Source organism: Cherax quadricarinatus, chromosome 3 (assembly GCF_038502225.1).
Source record: "Cherax quadricarinatus isolate ZL_2023a chromosome 3, ASM3850222v1, whole genome shotgun sequence".
Lineage (NCBI taxonomy): Eukaryota > Metazoa > Arthropoda > Malacostraca > Decapoda > Parastacidae > Cherax > Cherax quadricarinatus.
The window spans coordinates 79409519-79429539 of record NC_091294.1 but is presented as its reverse complement, the minus strand read 5'-3'; the positions used below and the strand labels follow the sequence as shown (position 1 = coordinate 79429539).

The following is a 20021-nucleotide window of genomic DNA, read 5'->3' as shown; positions in this document are numbered from 1 at the left end:
GAGACGGCCGACTCGTTAAAAAAAAAATATAGAGTGGATAGGGGAGCAATGTGGCAGATGTTGCAAGTATATCGAATAGGTGGTAAGTTACTAAATGCTGTAAAGAGTTTTTATGAGGATAGTAAAGCTCAGGTTAGGATGTGTAGAAGAGAGGGAGACTACTTCCTGGTAAAAGTAGGTCTTAGACAGGGATGTGTAATGTCACCATGGTTGTTTAATATATTTATAGATGGGGTTGTAAAAGAAGTAAATGCTAGGGTATTCAGGAGAGGGGTGGGATTAAATTATGAGGAATCAAATACAAAAGGGGAGTTGACACAGTTACTTTTTGCTGATGATACTGTGCTTATGGGAGATTCTAAAGAACAGTAGCAAAGGTTAGTGGACGAGTTTGGGAGTGTGTGTAAAGGTATAAAGTTGAAAATGAACATAGAAAAGAGTAAGGTGATAAGGGTATCAAACGATTTAGATAAAGAAAAATTGGATATCACATTGGAGAGAGGGAGTATGAAAGAAGTGAACGTTTTTAGATATTTGGGAGTTGACGTGTCAGCGGATGGGTTTTTGAAGGATGAGGTTAAACATAGAATTGATGAAGAAAAAAGGTAAGTGGTGCATTGAGGTATATGTGGAGACAAAAAACATTATCTATGGAGGCAAAGAAGGGAATGTATGAAATTATAGTGGTACCAACTCTTTTATATGGGTGTGAAGCTTGAGTTGTAAATGCAGCAGCGAGGATGCGCTTGGAGGCAGTGGAGATGTCCTGTCTATGGGCAACGTGTGGTGTAAATATTATGCAGAAAATTCGGTGTGGAAATTAAGAGGTGTGGAGTTAATAAAAGTATTAGTCAGAGGGCTGAAGAGGGATTGTTGAGGTGGTTTGGTCATTTAGAGAAAATGGATCAAAGCAGAATGACATGGAGAGCATATAAATCTGTAGGGGAAGGAAGGCGGGGTAGGGGTCGTCCTCGAAAAGTTTGGAGGGAGGGGGTAAAAGAGGTTTTGTGGGAGAGAGGCTTGGACTTCCAGCAAGCGTACATGAGAGTGTTAGATAGGAGTGAATGGAGATGAATGGTTTTTGGGACCTGACGAGCTGTTGGAGTGTGAGCAGGGTAATATTTAGTGAAGGGATTCAGGGAAACCGGTTATTTTTATATAGCCGGACTTGAGTACTGGAAATGGGAAGTACAATGCCTGCGCTTTAAAGGAGGGGTTTGGGATATTGGCAGTTTGGAGGGATATGTTATATATCTTCATATATGCTTTTAAATTGTTGTATCTGGGTGCTACTGCAAAAACAGTGATTGTGTGTGAGTGAGGTGAAAGTGTTGAATGATGATGAAAATATTTTGGGGATTTTCTTTCTTTTTGGGTCACCCTGCCTCAGTGGGAGATGGCCGCCTTGTTGAAAAAAAAAATGTTATTAATGACAATTATGGTCTGTATAAGTTGTATCATGTACTGGTGTCAAAATAAGGATTATTATTATTATTATTTTCTAGCATCATCAAATAATTACTAAAACTAGAGATATATTCTTGTAGAAAGAGTATTCATCCAGTATACCTGGGTAAGTTGGGGTCACTCAGGATAAATGTTAAAATATAATAAATATTTTCCCAAGCCATTATCATCATACCCGTGAGTGCCTCACCATACCCACGAATACCTCACCATACCCGTGAGTGCCTCACCATACCCGTGAGTGCCTCACTATACCCATGAGTGCCTCACCATACCCACGAGTGCCTCACCATACCCACGAATACCTCACCATACCCATGAGTGCCTCACCATACCCACGAGTGCCTCACCATACCCATGAGTGCCTCACCATACCCACGAGTGCCTCACCATACCCGTGAGTGCCTCACCATACCCACGAGTGCCTCACCATACCCATGAGTGCCTCACCATACCCACGAGTGCCTCACCATACCCATGAGTGCCTCACCATACCCACGAATACCTCACCATACCCATGAGTGCCTCACCATACCCACGAGTGCCTCACCATACCCGTGAGTGCCTCACCATACCCACGAATACCTCACCATACCCATGAGTGCCTCACCATACCCACGAATACCTCACCATACCCATGAGTGCCTCACCATACCCACGAATACCTCACCATACCCATGAGTGCCTCACCATACCCACGAATACCTCACCATACCCATGAGTGCCTCACCATACCCACGAATACCTCACCATACCCATGAGTGCCTCACCATACCCATGAGTGCCTCACCATACCCGTGAGTGCCTCACCATACCCACGAATACCTCACCATACCCATGAGTGCCTCACCATACCCACGAATACCTCACCATACCCATGAGTGCCTCACCATACCCACGAATACCTCACCATACCCATGAGTGCCTCACCATACCCACGAATACCTCACCATACCCATGAGTGCCTCACCATACCCACGAATACCTCACCATACCCATGAGTGCCTCACCATACCCACGAATACCTCACCATACCCATGAGTGCCTCACCATACCCATGAGTGCCTCACCATACCCACGAATACCTCACCATACCCATGAGTGCCTCACCATACCCACGAATACCTCACCATACCCATGAGTGCCTCACCATACCCACGAATACCTCACCATACCCATGAGTGCCTCACCATACCCACGAATACCTCACCATACCCATGAGTGCCTCACCATACCCATGAGTGCCTCACCATACCCACGAATACCTCACCATACCCATGAGTGCCTCACCATTCCCACGAATACCTCATCATACCCATGAGTGCCTCACCATACCCATGAGTGCCTCACCATACCCACGAATACCTCACCATACCCATGAGTGCCTCACCATACCCACGAATACCTCACCATACCCATGAGTGCCTCACCATACCCACGAATACCTCACCATACCCATGAGTGCCTCACCATACCCACGAATACCTCACCATACCCATGAGTGCCTCACCATACCCACGAGTGCCTCACCATACCCGTGAGTGCCTCACCATACCCACGAATACCTCACCATACCCATGAGTGCCTCACCATACCCACGAGTGCCTCACCATACCCGTGAGTGCCTCACCATACCCACGAGTGCCTCACCATACCCATGAGTGCCTCACCATACCCACGAGTGCCTCACCATACCCATGAGTGCCTCACCATACCCACGAGTGCCTCACCATACCCATGAGTGCCTCACCATACCCACGAGTGCCTCACCATACCCACGAGTGCCTCACCATACCCATGAGTGCCTCACCATACCCGTGAGTGCCTCACCATACCCATGAATACCTCACCATACCCATGAGTGCCTCACCATACCCACGAGTGCCTCACCATACCCGTGAGTGCCTCACCATACCCACGAGTGCCTCACCATACCCGTGAGTGCCTCACCATACCCACGAGTGCCTCACCATACCCATGAGTGCCTCACCATACCCACGAGTGCCTCACCATACCCGTGAGTGCCTCACCATACCCACGAGTGCCTCACCATACCCACAAGTGCCTCACCATACCCACAAGTGCCTCACCATACCCACAAGTGCCTCACCATACCCACAAGTGCCTCACCATACCAAGTGCCTCACCATACCAAGTGCCTCACCATACCAAGTGCCTCACCATACCTATGAGTGTTACTGGTCCGCAGTGATGAACCATAATGTTGTCGTAATGTCCCAGTGAACCGGTCCAGTCAATGTTGTGCATTTGTTATTATTTATAATTATTACATGATAATAGAACAGGAAGAACCAGTTATTGTGACTTATACTGTGAGTTTTACACACAACACACACACACACACACACACACACACAGGACCAAGCACGGATAACAGGAAAGGCACTACAATGGATCAGGGAATACTTGTCAGGAAGACAGCAGCGAGTCATGGTACGTGGCGAGGAGTCAGAGTGGGCGCCTGTGACCAGCGGGGTCCCACAGGGGTTAGTCCTAGGACCAGTGCTGTTTCTGGTATTTGTGAACGACATGACAGAAGTGTCCTGTTGCAACCCCTGAATGGGTCACAATGTATATAATGTATATTACCTTTTCATATAATTTTATACTGCTTATATTTGCAATAATAGCTAAATCGTAAATATATTGCTTTATATTATTATTTGACTTAGTTATGTTGTTAGGTAGGATGTAACATTTATATATTATTATTATGTGCTCATAGTTCAAGTCTTGATTGTCTAACTACTGTAATTATCGCTGGTGGCTCGTTACGTTGCCGGCTTCTGTGTTTCTAGGCAGCAACTGTCCATGGAGCTATCACGTGATCGAGGGGGGGTGTTCACACCTCGCCTGAAGTATTCAGTCTGGTCTAGACTCGCTTGGTGGTTGGACGTATTCTAGACAAGACGAGCCTAAATCTCCCTTATTGGCCCTTGTTGGAAGATCGTCTCTGTCTCACTGCTGTAGGTTCTGTGGGACTCTGTTCACAGAACATCGTCTAGACTTAGTGATTTTCGACGTTGTACTGAGGTTGTGTGTCGCATAGACACTCTGAGAAACTCAGGTCCTGAGCTGTAGCTTCTGACCTAATTTGTATTGGTATCTGTGTACTGTCACAGTCGGGACTTTCTTATGCTGAACTTAGATTCAGTATTATGGGAGTTTTGTGACTTTTGTGGAGGATCTGCTGATGGTCCCTACTTAGTGTCGTTATATTATCTTGTTCCTGATTCTGTGTCGCAGTTGCTTGTTATATAGCTATTGGGCTTAGCAATCGTTTTATTGTTCAAGTAAGCTGTTCTGATTGCCAGGTGGTCAAGAAGTTAGTTGATGTGAGGACTTTGTCAGTCATTGGTTTAAGTCTAGTAGAGTCGTGAGACATAGCGAACTACTTAAGAGGACTTACGCACATACACACAAACTTATTTGTATATTGTATTATTAAATGTTAATGTACTAGACGGTACTTAAGATGTATAAATGTGATATGTGCCATCAGCACAATACTACTGTACACGAGAGAAGTGATTATTATTAATTTGTTTAAATTTATTAATTTATTTTAATTTGATAATATACTCCTAGACATCTTGATTGTTAATAAATTTATTAAATTTTAATTTCTTCAGTTAGTAACCTACAAGTTGCAATCTTGAAGCACTAATAATTATTATTGAATTTTAATGGATAATTGGACCAGGATACTGACTACTTGTTACGAAAACCCAGTAACAGGCTGAATGCTAGAAGAGCAGTCCTTTCTAGTATTAACTGGAGATCTCTAAGCTTATTAGAAATCGCATTTTTTGTAACATGTTTGCAGATGACGTGAAGTTGATGAGAAGAATCCATTCGATCGAAGACCAGGCAGAACTACAAAGGGATCTGGACAGGCTGCAGACTTGGTCCAGCAATTGGTTCCTGGAGTTCAACTCCACCAAGTGCAAAGTCATGAAGATTGGGGAAGGGCAAAGAAGACCGCAGATAGAATACAGTCTAGGGGGCCACAGGCTACAAACCTCACTCAAGGAAAAAGATCTTAGGGTGAGTATAACACCAGGCACATCTCCTGAAGCACACATCAACCAAATAACGGCTGCAGCATATGGGCGCCTAGCAAACCTCAGAACAGCATTCCAACATCTTAATAAGGAATCGTTCAGGACCCTGTACACCGTGTACGTTAGGCCCATATTGGAGTATGCGGCACCAGTTTGGAACCCACACCTTGCCAAGCACATAAAAAAACTAGAGAAAGTGCAAAGGTTTGCAACAAGACTAGTCCCAGAGCTAAGGGGTATGTTCTATGAGGAGAGGTTAAGGGAAATCAACCTGACAACACTGGAGGACAGGAGAGATAGGGGGGACGTGATAACGACACACAAAATACTGAGAGGAATTGACAAGGTGGACAAAGACAGGATGTTCCAGAGATTGGACACAGCAACACGGGGACACAGTTGGAAGTTGAAGACACAGATGAATCACAGGGATGTTAGGAAGTATTTCTTCAGCCACAGAGTAGTCAGGAAGTGGAATAGTTTGAGAAGCGACGTAGTGGAGGCAGGATCCATACATAGCCTTAAGCAGAGGTATGATAGAGCTCATGGTTCAGGGAGAGTGACCTAGTAGCGACCAATGAAGAGGCGGGGCCAGGAGCTAGGACTCGACCCCTGCAACCTCAACTAGGCGAGTACACACACACACACACACACACACACACACAAAACCACCACAAACTTACCCTGGTGTAAAAGGGTTGACAGTATGAGTAGCAGGGATGGATGAGGGTAGGTAAGTTGGTTGAGTGGTAGCAACGTACACCTGAGCAGCAGCGGCAGCAGCGGCAGCGGCCTGTGGCGGTGCAGCACGGCGATACTCCCGGTAAACATCCGCCTGCGTGGGCACAATACCAGCCAGGGAGCTGGTGACAGCTATCTGGGAGATGGGCGACAAGCCGTGAGCCTGGGCGGTCGGGGAGTGGTGGCTGCCGCCGCCACCTCCAGCGTGTGCCCGCCCTAGCGTGTGGGCGTAGGTCAGGCTGCTGTTACTGCTGCTGCCGCTACTGCCCTGCCCGCCCACCACCGCACTGCTGCCTCTGCTGCTACTGCTGCACCAGCCCTTCATGCTGCCTACCACCACGCGCTGGTCACGGTTACTGTGGGCTACTGGAGGCTGTGAGTAGTCCTTGTGTCCTGCAACAACACATACTACATCACAGTATAACACATCATGTAATGAACATCATATACACTAAGTTGAACACTTACAAGCACCCTGACATCTTCTGTATATTGTCTATATCATCATTATTATATATTACTGTACACAATACAAGAGATCCACAATGTAAGTTGAGGACTTATGTAATGTAATGTAATGTAATGTAACATATCAAGTAATGAACACAATACAGGTGTTCCTCAACTTACAATGGTCTGACTTACAATATTTCAAATTACGATGGTTCGACTTATGGTGGGTTAGTCGGACTGTGACCTTATGGTAAGTCAAGGACCACCTGTACTAATGTAACACACACTGTAACACATCATGCAACTTGCTTATATCAACAGTGCCACAACAGTGACTTACTTGTATCAACAATGCCATAACAGTGACTTGCTTATATCAACAGTGCCACAACAGTAACTTGTTATATCAACACTGACTTGCTTATATCAAGTGCCAAAACAGTGACTTGCTTATATCAACAATGCCATAACAGTGACTTGCTTATATCAACAGTGCCACAACAGTGACTTGCTTATATTAACAGTGCCATAATAGTAACTTGTTATATTAACAGTGCCACAACAGTGACTTGCTTATATCTACAATGCCATAACAGTGACTTGCTTATATCAGCAGTGCCACAACAATGACTTGCTTATATCAAGTGCCACAACAGTGACTTGCTAATATCAGCAGTGCCACAACAGTGACTTGCTTATATCAACAGTGCCACAACAGTAACTTGTTATATCAACAGTGACACTAATATCCCCACCCACAATCCAAAAAGCTATCATGACATATCTTCTCATCCCCCTCAGGCAAGATAACAGTATGCACTAGGACCACAGTTGAAGTCTCCCCAACCGCAGTCTTCAGTCACTGACATTCATTGCGACTCATCCTGTGTTCACCTCAGGCAAGATAACAGTATGCACTAGGACCACAGTTGAAGTCTCCCCAACCCCAGTCTTCAGTCACTGACATTCATTGCGACTCATCCTGTGTTCATTCAGGAATAATACACAATATATTGGTACAAATACATATAAGGGAACGTGTCAATTATAATTTGAAACACCTGTGTTGTTCACACCTGTGTTATCCACACCTGTGATGTTCACACCTGTATTGTCCACACCTGTCTTGTTCACACCTGAGTTGTTCACACCTGTGTGGTCCACATTTGCCTCGTCCACACTTGCCTCGTCCACACTTGTCTCGCCCACACTTGTCTCGTCCACAATTGCCTTGTCCACACTTGTCTCTTCCACACTTGTCTTGTCCACACTTGTCTTGTCCACACTTGCCTCATCCACACCTGCCTCAGGTAACTTACCACATGTTCTTAAAGCATCGACCATTTTGCATTGAGGTAAAGTGGCCACAAACACTTACCACTTAAAACATTGCCACTTTCCCTCCAATATACTTTCTGGTTCATAAATAAACCAACAACAAGTAGGTGTTACTAGCACCCTGCTGCTAATATCTAGTAATTTATACACAAGTAGGTGTTACCAGAACCTTGCTGCTAGTATTTATTTATACAGTAGTAGGTGTTACTAGCACTCTGCTGCTAGTATTTGTCACCTAGAATGATGCAGGTACATGGTGACTATTAATTCTTAAAGCTAGGACTAATATACATCAACTGATAACTAGAGAGGATAATTAACACTAGTCAATGCTTAGAAAATTACCGTATTTTACAGCAAACAGGACGCTCAGTTGTCAACACTGCCCCAATTCTGATAGGCTAAATTTTTGACAAATGAACTTCTGCCTCCAAGACTTCAGGAAAATTTGCGGAAATATTTGGGGAAAAATGGCATCTTTGATGCTGTAAAATACAGTAACTGATGTGTGCGTTGACCCCCTGTTGGGGTTGTCTGCTGAAGAGGACCCCAGAAGGGGGTCCAAAAATGCCCATTAATCAATTTCCAGAGTTCCTGTCACAATGGAGGACATTACTGAGCATCAAGTAATCAATTTTACAGAGGTTTGTACTCTACTAAAAAGTTTGTACTCTACTAGAAAGTCTGTAATCTACTAAAGAGGAATTACTTGTAAAAATCTTACCAGGCGGGTGTACTCCAGACTGTATAGAGTAGTCTTTATGTGCCTGTGGAGGCTGGGTGTAAGAGTGGGTGTGAGTGTGGGTGTGGGTGCGGGCGGGGTCGCGGGTGTGGGCGGCGGGCGGTGGGAGGTTGTCGTGGTGGGCGGGTAGCGGCTGCAACAGTGAGTCCCTGACGTGGGCGGCGGGCGGCGCCAGGTGATCCCTGTGGGCAGTGGGTGGTTATTAAGGTGGGCAGTGGGTGCATATACTGACTTACAATGATCTATAACACTGCTACAATGATCTATAATACTGTCTTACATTGATCTATAATACTGTCTTACATTGATCTATAATACTGTCTTACATTGATCTATAATACTGTTTTTCATTGATCTATAATACTGTCTTACATTGATCTATAATACTGTTTTACATTGATCTATAATACTGTGTTACATTAATCTATAATACTGTGTTACATTGATCTATAATACTGTCTTACATTGATCTATAATACTGTCTTTCATTGATCTATAATACTGTCTTACATTGATCTATAATACTGTCTTACATTGATCTATAATACTGTCTTACACTGATCTATAAAACTCTTACACTGATCTATAACACTGACTCTTCTGATGATCTATAACACTGACTTACAGTAATATAACACTACACATCTTACCTATAATATAACCGTCTTAGGGTCGTTGCAATACAGTGGACCCCCGGTTAACGATATTTTTTCACTCCAGAAGTATGTTCAGGTGCCAGTACTGACCGAATTTGTTCCCATAAGAAATATTGTGAAGTAGATTAGTCCATTTCAGACCCCCAAACATACACGTACAAACGCACTTATATACACTTACATAATTGGTCGCATTCGGAGGTAATCGTTATGCGGGGGTCCACTGTAGTTCTATGTCAATGAGCTCAGCTCAATTAGATGAGCTTTGAGAGGTCACTTTTGACATAGATATGAGAGAATGGGTCTATGTGATGAGTGTGCACCGTATAAAAAAATCCTGCAGCATGCAGTGCAGGGTGGGAAAAACAGAACAGCGACCGTGCGTTTGGTTTAAAACAGCGACTTTGCTGAGTATTTTTGGGAAGGTTTTTGTGGTTTTATTCTTGGTTTAATTTGATAGAATGAAAGGTATATTACTGAAATATAGACGATATTGACTGTTTTCAAGACCAGAAGTATCTTGAAATTGATGCTAATCACATCACTCGTCTAATACATGTCAAATGTCCAGTCTAATACACATCCAACTGTCCGGTCTAATATACGTCCAACTGTCAGGTTTAATATACCTAAACTCTCCAGTCTAATAAACTGTCCGGTCTAATATACGTCCAACTGTCCGGTCTAATATACATCCAACTGTCCTGTCTAATATATGTCCAACTGTCCAGTCTAATGCACATTCACAATAAGACAGTAGCCTGCGTAACACTAAATCTAATACTTGTTGTGTGAATAAAAATTAAAAGTGGAAGATAAATGTAATATAAAGGAGAGGTCTGAGGAGGCCTAGGGAGACCTAGAGATGCCTGGGAAGGTCTGGGGAGGCCTGGAGAGATTTGGGGAGGCCTGAGGAGGAGTAGGGAGGTCTGGGAAGGCCTAAGGAGAACCTGGGGAAGCATAGGGAGGTCTATGGGGCCTATGGAGGCCTGGGGAGGTCTGTAGAGGCCTAATGATGCCTAGGGAGGACTGAGGAAGCCTGGTGAGAAATGGAGAGGGCTGAGGTGGTCTGGAGAGGCCAGGGGAGGTCTGGAAAGACCTAAAGAGGCCTGGGGAGGTCTGGAGAGACATGGAGAGGTAACTAATGAACAAAGGAAATGTTTTAATGCCAGCAATGTCTACATTGTTTATCCGAGACCCTATTTTAAACTGGCATTTTTTTGTGTGTAAAACTAACCAAATTATCAACTTGTGACCACTTTATTAGTTAGCTGTAATAGTTTGGTCAGTTTGTTGCACTCAATCCACAGAATGGAAGACACACTAGTGATATAGCTAAGAATTTGGTCAAATGGAACATTGGAATTGGTGTAAAATAGGCTTCAAAGTGGACAAAACAGCCGGTGTGTAAATCCCGCTGGAGTAATTCCACAAGTTTTCCACCAAACTTTGTACTTTTGGCATCGTTACCTTTGGAAAAACATTCTTTATCATTTCATGAGAAAATTTTAAATTTTTGGACCCTGAGAGCAAGTTTCAGATCAGGGGTCCAAATAGGGACAATGTGAGAAGCAAATAAGGTTTGATCCAAGGGAAAGGAAAGTCACATTCCCTGAGGGGATTCAGTGAAAGGTCACATTCACTGAGGGACTCACACAATAACAAGCTAGACAGTGGAAGTACTGACTCACCTGAGGGTACTGACTCACATGGCAGTAGTAACTCACCTGGGAATACTGACTCACCTGGCAGTAGTGACACCTGGGAGTACTGACTCACCTAGCAGTAGTGACACCTGGGAATACTGACTCACCTGGCAGGAGTGACCCACCTGGGAGTACTGACTCACCTGGCAGTAGTGACCCACCTGGGAATACTGACTCACCTGGCAGTGGTGACTCACCTGGGAGTAGTGACTCACCTGGGAGTAGTGACTCACCTGGTGGTGTAGATGTTGTCGCGGGAGTGTTGAGCAACATAGTCGCGAGCTTCTGGCTTTGCAACGTGCAACATGCACTCGCTCTGAGCCTTGGCCAGCAGTCTCTTCTTCTGGCTGTGAGACGCTCCCACCGACGAGTAGTTGTGGGACAAACTGACGACCAAATGTTATGTTACAATAACTATCAGCACTTGTTCCATTAAGGTAAGGGTGACAATATTAACTAGTCACACTAACATGTGAAGGTACGGGTGACAATACTAACCAGTTACACTAACATGTGAAGGTAAGGGTAAGAGCATTAACTAGTCACACTAACATGTGAAGGTAAGGTATTAACTAGTTACACTAACAAGTGAAGGTAAGGGTGACAATATGAAGGTAAGGGTGAGAGTATTAACTAGTTACACTATCATGTGAAGGTAAGGGTGAGAGTATTAACTAGTTACACTATCATGTGAAGGTAAGGGTGAAAATATTAACTAGTTACACTAACATGTGAAGGTAATTGTGACAATATTAACTAGTTACACTATCATGTGAAGGTAAGGGTGACAATATTAACTAGTTACACTAACATGTGAAGGTAAGGATGACAATATTAACTAGTTACACTAACATGTGAAGGTAAGGGCAATAATATTAACTAGTTACACTAACATGTGAAGGTAACTGTGATAATATTAACTAGTTACACTAACATGTGAAGGTAAGGGTGACAATATTAACTAGTTACACTAACATGCGAAGATAAGGGTGACAATATTAACTAGATACACTAACATGTGAAGATAAAGGTGAGAGTATTAACCCTTTCAGGGTTGGTGCCGTACTAGTACGGTGTGCATGCCAGGGTTGGTGCCGTACTAGTACGCATAAATTCTATTGCCTTCAAATCTAGCGAGAGAAAGCTGGTAGGCCTACACATGAAAGAATGGGTCTGTGTGGTCAGTGTGCACAATATAAAAATCCTGCAGCACACGGTGCATAATGAGAAAAATAAACTCCGACCGTGTTTTTGGAGTGTTTTTGCAGTGTATTTTCGTATGCTATTTATGGTTGTACTTTAGTTTTCCTGGTCTCATTTTATAGAATTGAAGACATATTATGGAAATTGAGATGATTTTTATTGGTTTCACAATGAAAAGCACCTTGAAATTAAGCTCAAAGTAGCAGAAATGTTTGATTTTTGCCAAAGTTCAAAAGTAAATAAATCATGCCAAGCGGCCAATACACATCAACTGGTGAGTCTAATATTATTTCACAAGTGCACTGATATTATTTATACCATTTCTACACTAATGCAGTAGTCTGCATAACAGTAAATCTTATTTTTTTGGTGTGTGAATAAAAATTCAAAGTGGAAAGCAAAAGAAATGTAACAGAGGCCTGGGGACATCACTAATGAACAGAGGAAATGTTATTTTAGTGCCAGGAATGTCTGTCTTGTTTATTCTGGACCCTATTTAGAAATTGGCATCTTTTGAAATTTGTGTGAACTTGGCAAAATTGCCAATTTCGGACCATTTTACTGGATAGTTGAAATCGGTAGATGGGTGGTTTCTTGTACTCATTCGATAGAAAAAATGGAGTTCTAGTGAAATAGTTATGATTTTTGTCGACTGGTACATTGGAATTGGCCGAAAATAGGGCTCAAAGTGGGTGAAATCGCCGATGCATAAGCATCGTTGAGACCGCTAACTTCATGAGAGCATAATTCTGTAAGTTTTCCATCAAATTTCATACTTTTGGTATCACTATGATCGGGAAAAAATTCTCTCATTTCTTAAGAAAAAATAATTATTCTTTTTTTTTTTAAATTTCCGACCCTGAGAACAAGTTTAGGAGAGGGCCTGCCGACCTTGAAAGTGTTAAGTAGTTACACTAACATGTGAAGGTAAGGGTGAGAGTATTAACTAGTTACACTAACATGTGAAGGTAAGGGTCACAATAATAACAGTAATAATAGTAACAGTAACAGCAGTAACAGTAATAGTAGTAACAGTAATAATAGTAACAGTAACAGCAGTAGTAGTAACAGCAGTAGTAGTAACAGTAGTAGAAGTAACAGTAATAGTAGTAACAGTAATAGTAGTAACAGTAATAGCAGTAGAAGTAACAGTAACAGCAGCAGCAGTAGTAACAGTAACAGCAGTAGTAGTAACTAGTAATAGTGTACTACTACAAACAACAATCAAGATAACATAAATAATTATAATATAAGGTCTCTACTCACCTAGCATATTTGTCATCGTGCGATGTCTGCTGTTGCTGTTGTTGCTGCTGCTGTTGTTGCTGGTGCTGCTGTGAACTGGAAGCAATCTTGTTGTTGTTGACACACGTTGAGCAGTGACGGTCCTTGCAACATTTACCTGCAACAGTCGATCATTGTTACCCCAGACATGCAAGATTGTAAATACAGCCTCTCCTAACTTAATGACGTAGTTCCATTCCTAAGACCACGTCGTTAAACGAATTCATCACTAAGTGAGGAGCATACTATAATGTTAGTGGGTTTGTGTCAACAATCTTTGATATTGTTTAATGTCACCTTTGCACCATTTATAACATTTCTGGTATATTTTTAAATGTTCATACAGTAGTGTACTGTACTATATTAAGATAAACAGAATAGAGCAAATCAGCTCTAATATACAGTTTGTAGGTATAAATACTGGTCAGAGAGCTAATCGTAAGTCCAAGGCGTCAGTAAATGAGTACATTAGTAAGTGAGGAGAGGCTGTATTGTAAATATTGTACATCCAACCATGATAAAGCAAGGAGGCTCTGTACAGGAGGACCCTGCTTCACAGTGCTTTGCATTACAAGGTTTTGTTTTACAGCGCTTCACTTTACAGTGTGTGTCTTAACAGTGTTTTGCTTTACAGCAGTTTGCTGTAAAATGAAATGCTTTTACAGCACTATGCTCTATAGCATTTTGTTTTACAGCGCTTTACTTCAGAGCACTTGTCTTTACAGTGTTTCACTTTACAGTAGTATTTTGCTGTAAACTAAAACACTTTACAGCGCTTCATTTTACAGCATTTCATTAATACAGTGATTTTCAATTCTAGCCATTCTTCACTTACTCTGACTTGCTGTATAAGTGGGGCTCTACAGTAGCCTGGAACCTAACTTGCTGTATAAGTGGGGCTCTACAGTAGCCTGGAACCTAACTTGCTGTACAAGTGGGGCCCTACAGTAGCCTGGAACCTAACTTCCTGTACAAGTAGGGCTCTACAGTAGCCTGGAACCTAACTTGCTGTACAAGTGGGGCTCTACAGTAGCCTGGAACTGAACTTGCTGTACAAGTGGGGCTCTACAGTAGCCTGGAACCTAACTTGCTGTATAAGTGGGGCTCTACAGTAGCCTGGAACCTAACTTGCTGTACAAGTGGGGCCCTACAGTAGCCTGGAACCTGACTTGCTGTACAAGTGGGGCTCTACAGTAGCCTGGAACCTAACTTGCTGTACAAGTGGGGCTCTACAGTAGCATGGAACCTAACTTGCTGTACAAGTGGGGCCCTACAGTAGCCTGGAACCTGACTTGCTGTACAAGTGGGGCCCTACAGTAGCCTGGAACCTGACTTGCTGTACAAGTGGGGCTCTACAGTAGCATGGAACCTAACTTGCTGTATAAGTGGGGCTCTACAGTAGCATGGAACCTAACTTGCTGTACAAGTGGGGCCCTACAGTAGCCTGGAACCTAACTTGCTGTACAAGTGGGGCTCTACAGTAGCCTGGAACCTAACTTGCTGTACAAGTGGGGCTCTACAGTAGCCTGGAACCTAACTTGCTGTATAAGTGGGGCTCTACAGTAGCCTGGAACCTAACTTGCTGTACAAGTGGGGCCCTACAGTAGCCTGGAACCTAACTTGCTGTACAAGTGGGGCTCTACAGTAGCCTGGAACCTAACTTGCTGTACAAGTGGGGCTCTACAGTAGCCTGGAACCTAACTTGCTGTACAAGTGGGGCTCTACAGTAGCCTGGAACCTAACTTGCTGTACAAGTGGGGCCCTACAGTAGCTTGGAACATAACTTGCTGTACAAGTAGGGCTCTACAGTAGCCTGGAACCTAACTTGCTGTACAAGTGGGGCTCTACAGTAGCCTGGAACCTAACTTGCTGTACAAGTGGGGCCCTACAGTAGCCTGGAACCTAACTTGCTGTACAAGTGGGGCTCTACAGTACCTGGAACCTGACTTGCTGTACAAGTGGGTCTCTACAGTAGCCTGGAACCTAACTTGCTGTACAAGTGGGGCTCTACAGTAGCCTGGAACCTAACTTGCTGTACAAGTGGGGCTCTACAGTAGCCTGGAACCTAACTTGCTGTACAAGTGGGGCTCTACAGTAGCCTGGAACCTAACTTGCTGTACAAGTGGAGCCCTACAGTAGCCTGGAACCTAACTTGCTGTACAAGTGGAGCCCTACAGTAGCCTGGAACCTAACTTGCTGTACAAGTGGGGCTCTACAGTAGCCTGGAACCTAACTTGCTGTACAAGTGGGCTCTACAGTAGCCTGGAACCTAACTTGCTGTACAAGTGGGGCTCTACAGTAGCCTGGAACCTAACTTGCTGTACAAGTGGGGCTCTACAGTAGCCTGGAACCTGACTTGCTGTACAAGTGGGGCTCTACAGTAGCCTGGAACCTAACTTGCTGTATAAGTGGGGCTCTACAGTAGCCTGGAACCTAACTTGCTGTATAAGTGGGGCTCTACAGTAGCCTGGAACCTAACTTGCTGTATAAGTGGGGCCCTACAGTAGCCTGAACCCTACCCTGCTGTATAAGTAAGGCCTTACAGTAGCCTGAGACCTAACCTACTGTATAAGTACCAAGTCAACAATAACTGTGGTAGCACAGACCTGCAGCCTCGTCGTCACTGTCGCTGATGGTGATGACAGAGACGGCCGGAGATGGAGTGTCACGGATGGTGATGGTTTGCTGTCTGCCACTGCTGTTGATACTGCTGCTATAATTGCTGTTGGAGTGCTGCTGGCTGCTGTGTGTCTGTTGAGATGCTTGACCAGTGTGTCCACCTGTTAATAAACAAGCTTTATAAAACAGTGGCACTGTACTCCTTACAATAACCTCTGTATAAGTCTTACAATAACCTCTGTACAAGTGCTACAATAACCCCTGTGTAATTGTTACAATAACCTCTGTATAAGTGTTACAATAACCCCTGTACAATTGTTACAATAACCTCTGTACAAGTGTTACAATAACCCCTGTACAATTGATACAATAACCTCTGTACAAGTGTTACAATAACCACTGTATTGTTACAATAACGTCTGTACAAGGTATTACCTGCAATAACCTCTGTACAAGGTATTACCTATAATAACTTCTGTACAAGGTATTACCTACAATAACCTCTGTACAAGGTATTACCTACAATAACCTCTGTACAAGGTATTACCTACAATAACCTCTGTACAAGGTATTACCTACAATAACCTCTGTACAAGGTATTACCTACAATAACCTTCGTACAAGGTATTACCTACAATAACCTCTGTACAAGGTATTACCTACAATAACCTCTGTAGAAAGTATTACCTACAATAACCTCTGTACAAGGTATTACCTACAATAACCTCTGTACAAGGTATTACCTACAATAACCTCTATACAAAGTATTACCTACAATAACCTCTGTACAAGGTATTACGTACAATAACCTCTGTACAAGGTATTACCTACAATAACCTCTGTAGAAAGTATTACCTACAATAACCTCTGTACAAGGTATTACCTACAATAACCTCTGTACAAGGTATTACCTACAATAACCTCTATACAAAGTATTACCTACAATAACCTCTGTACAAGGCATTACCTACAAAAACCTAGGTACAAGAATTATCTACTATAACTTCTGTATAAGTTTCTTAAAACCTCCAATAAGTACCTATTTTTTTTTTTTAACACACTAGTCATCTACCATCAAGGTAAAACGACCTGAAAAAAGAAACAGTTTCATCAGCATTCACATCATCAGTGTCTTGCCAGAGGCACCGATACGACGGTTTACATGTCACTCCAAACAGCCAATATTCCAAACCTCTTCTTTACAGTGCAGATACTGTACCTCCCTCCCACCTCTTCTTTACAGTGCAGGTACTGTACCTCCCTCCCACCTCTTCTTTACAGTGCAGGTACTGTACCTCCCTCCCACCTCTTCTTTACAGTGCAGGTACTGTACCTCCTTCCCACCTCTTCTTTACAGTGCAGGTACTGTACCTCCCTCCCACCTCTTCTTTACAGTGCAGGTACTGTACCTCCCTCCCACCTCTTCTTTACAGTGCAGGTACTGTACCTCCCACCTAGAGGACTCAAGTCTGGCTAACCAGTTTCCCTGAATCTCTTCATGTTACCTTGCTCACACTCCAACAGCACACCAAGTCCCAAATACCACTTGCCTCCACTCACTCCTAACACACACACACGCACGCACACACGCACGCATGTGCACACACACACAACACACACACACACACACACATACACACACAACACACACACACACACACACACACACACACACACACACACACACACACACACACACACACACACACACAGCACACACACACACAGCACACACACACACACACACACAGCACACACACACACGCACACACACGCACACACATGCACACACACGCACACACACACACACACACACACACGCACACACACGCACACACACACGCATGCACACATGTGCACACATGCACACACATGCACACACACACACACACACGCACACACGCACACACACGCACACACACGCACACAGCAGTGAGTCATGGTACGTGGCGAGGTGTCAGAGTGGGCACCTGTGACCAGCGGGGTCCCACAGGGGTCAGTCCTAGGACCAGTGCTGTTTCTGGTATTTGTGAATGACATGACGGAAGGAATAGACTCTGAGGTGTCCCTGTTTGCAGATGACGTGAAGTTGATGAAAAGAATTCACTCGACTGAAGACCAGGCAGAACTACAAAGGGATCTGGACAGGCTGCAGACCTGGTCCAGCAATTGGCTCCTGGAGTTCAATCCCACCAAGTGCAAAGTCATGAAGAATGGGGAAGGGCAAAGAAGACCGCAGACAGAGTACAGTCTAGGGGGCCAGAGACTACAAACCTCACTCAAGGAAAAAGATCTTGGGGTGAGTATAACACCAGGCACATCTCCTGAAGCGCACATCAACCAAATAACTGCTGCAGCATATGGGCGCCTAGCAAACCTCAGAACAGCATTCCAACATCTTAATAAGGAATCGTTCAGGACCCTGTACACCGTGTACGTTAGGCCCATATTGGAGTATTCGGCACCAGTTTGGAACCCACACCTAGCCAAACACGTAAAGAAACTAGAGAAAGTGCAAAGGTTTGTAACAAGACTAGTCCCAGAGCTAAGAGGTATGACCTACGAGGAGAGGTTAAGGGAAATCAACCTGACGACACTGGAGGACAAGAGAGATAGGGGGGACATGATAACGACATACAAAATACTGAGAGGAATTGACAAGGTGGACAAAGACAGGATGTTCCAGAGATTGGACACAGTAACAAGGGGACACAGGTGGAAGTTGAAGACACAGATGAATCACAGGGATGTTAGGAAGCATTTCTTCAGCCACAGAGTAGTCAGTAAGTGGAATAGTTTGGGAAGCGATGTAGTGGAGGCAGGATCCATACATAGCTTTAAGCAGAGGTATGATAAAGCTCACGGCTCAGGGAGAGTGACCTAGTAGCGATCAGTGAAGAGGCGGGGCCAGGAGCTCGGACTCGACCCCCGCAACCTCAACTAGGTGAGTACAACTAGGTGAGTACATACATACACACACACACACACACACACACACACTCGTGGAGGAGTCACGCGGTTTGAGCTCGTGTTTTGGTGATACAGTGGACCCCCGGTTAACGATATTTTTTCACTCCAGAAGTATGTTCAGGTGCCAGTACTGACCGAATCTGTTCCCATAAGAAATATTGTGAAGTAGATTAGTCCATTTCAGACCCCCAAACATACACGTACAAACGCACTTACATAAATACACTTACATAATTGGTCGCATTCGGAGGTAATCGTTATGCGGGGGTCCACTGTAATTTCTGACTGTGCCATAAGGAATAGTGTGTGGGATATAGGCGTGTGCACGCATAAGAGTGCATATAATCACTTAAGCCCCGAAAAAAAGGAAATATAAGTGATCACAGAAAAGAAAACAAAGGAAATATTGGCTGAGTGTTTAGTAGGGGCCGTTGGAAGGGTGAACGGTTGTGTCAGGCCTAAATAGTGTTGCCATAATAACGCAGTGGGGTATTTTGAAGAATAAGTGCGACTCAAGACCAGGAAGATAAGAGATGTGTATAGATGTGTCAGTAAATACAGTGAGTGAGTGAAAAAATTAGAAAAGCTGGAGACTATAGTGCATACAAGAAGTTAGTGGAAAAATTACCGAGAAGCATCAAACATCAACTTCTGGGACAGGACAGACCCTCAACGTTACTCCACTGCCAGCCGCAAGTAATATTCACCTAGTTTGAGTTGCATGGGGTCAGTAGTACCTGTCTCTAGCTGGAATTGG

At 43.9% G+C, this 20021-nt stretch overlaps 1 protein-coding gene across 7 annotated transcripts in view; it reads right to left on the bottom strand.

Moving 5' to 3' along the window:
* Positions 1-20021, bottom strand: part of Hipk (Homeodomain interacting protein kinase) — a 160087-nt gene that overhangs the window by 47676 nt on the left and 92390 nt on the right. For 5 of the 7 annotated variants that reach the window (XM_070092997.1, XM_070092989.1, XM_070092967.1 and 2 more), the window contains 5 exons: positions 16282-16455; positions 13658-13793; positions 11422-11574; positions 8809-9008; positions 6236-6701 (listed from right to left, as the gene is read on the bottom strand). In XM_070092997.1, the coding sequence (XP_069949098.1) occupies positions 6236-6701; positions 8809-9008; positions 11422-11574; positions 13658-13793; positions 16282-16455 (1129 nt within the window). The remainder of the gene's footprint in view (positions 1-6235; positions 6702-8808; positions 9009-11421; positions 11575-13657; positions 13794-16281; positions 16456-20021) is intronic. The other 2 variants (XM_070092978.1, XM_070092985.1) reach the window with 1 other exon arrangement.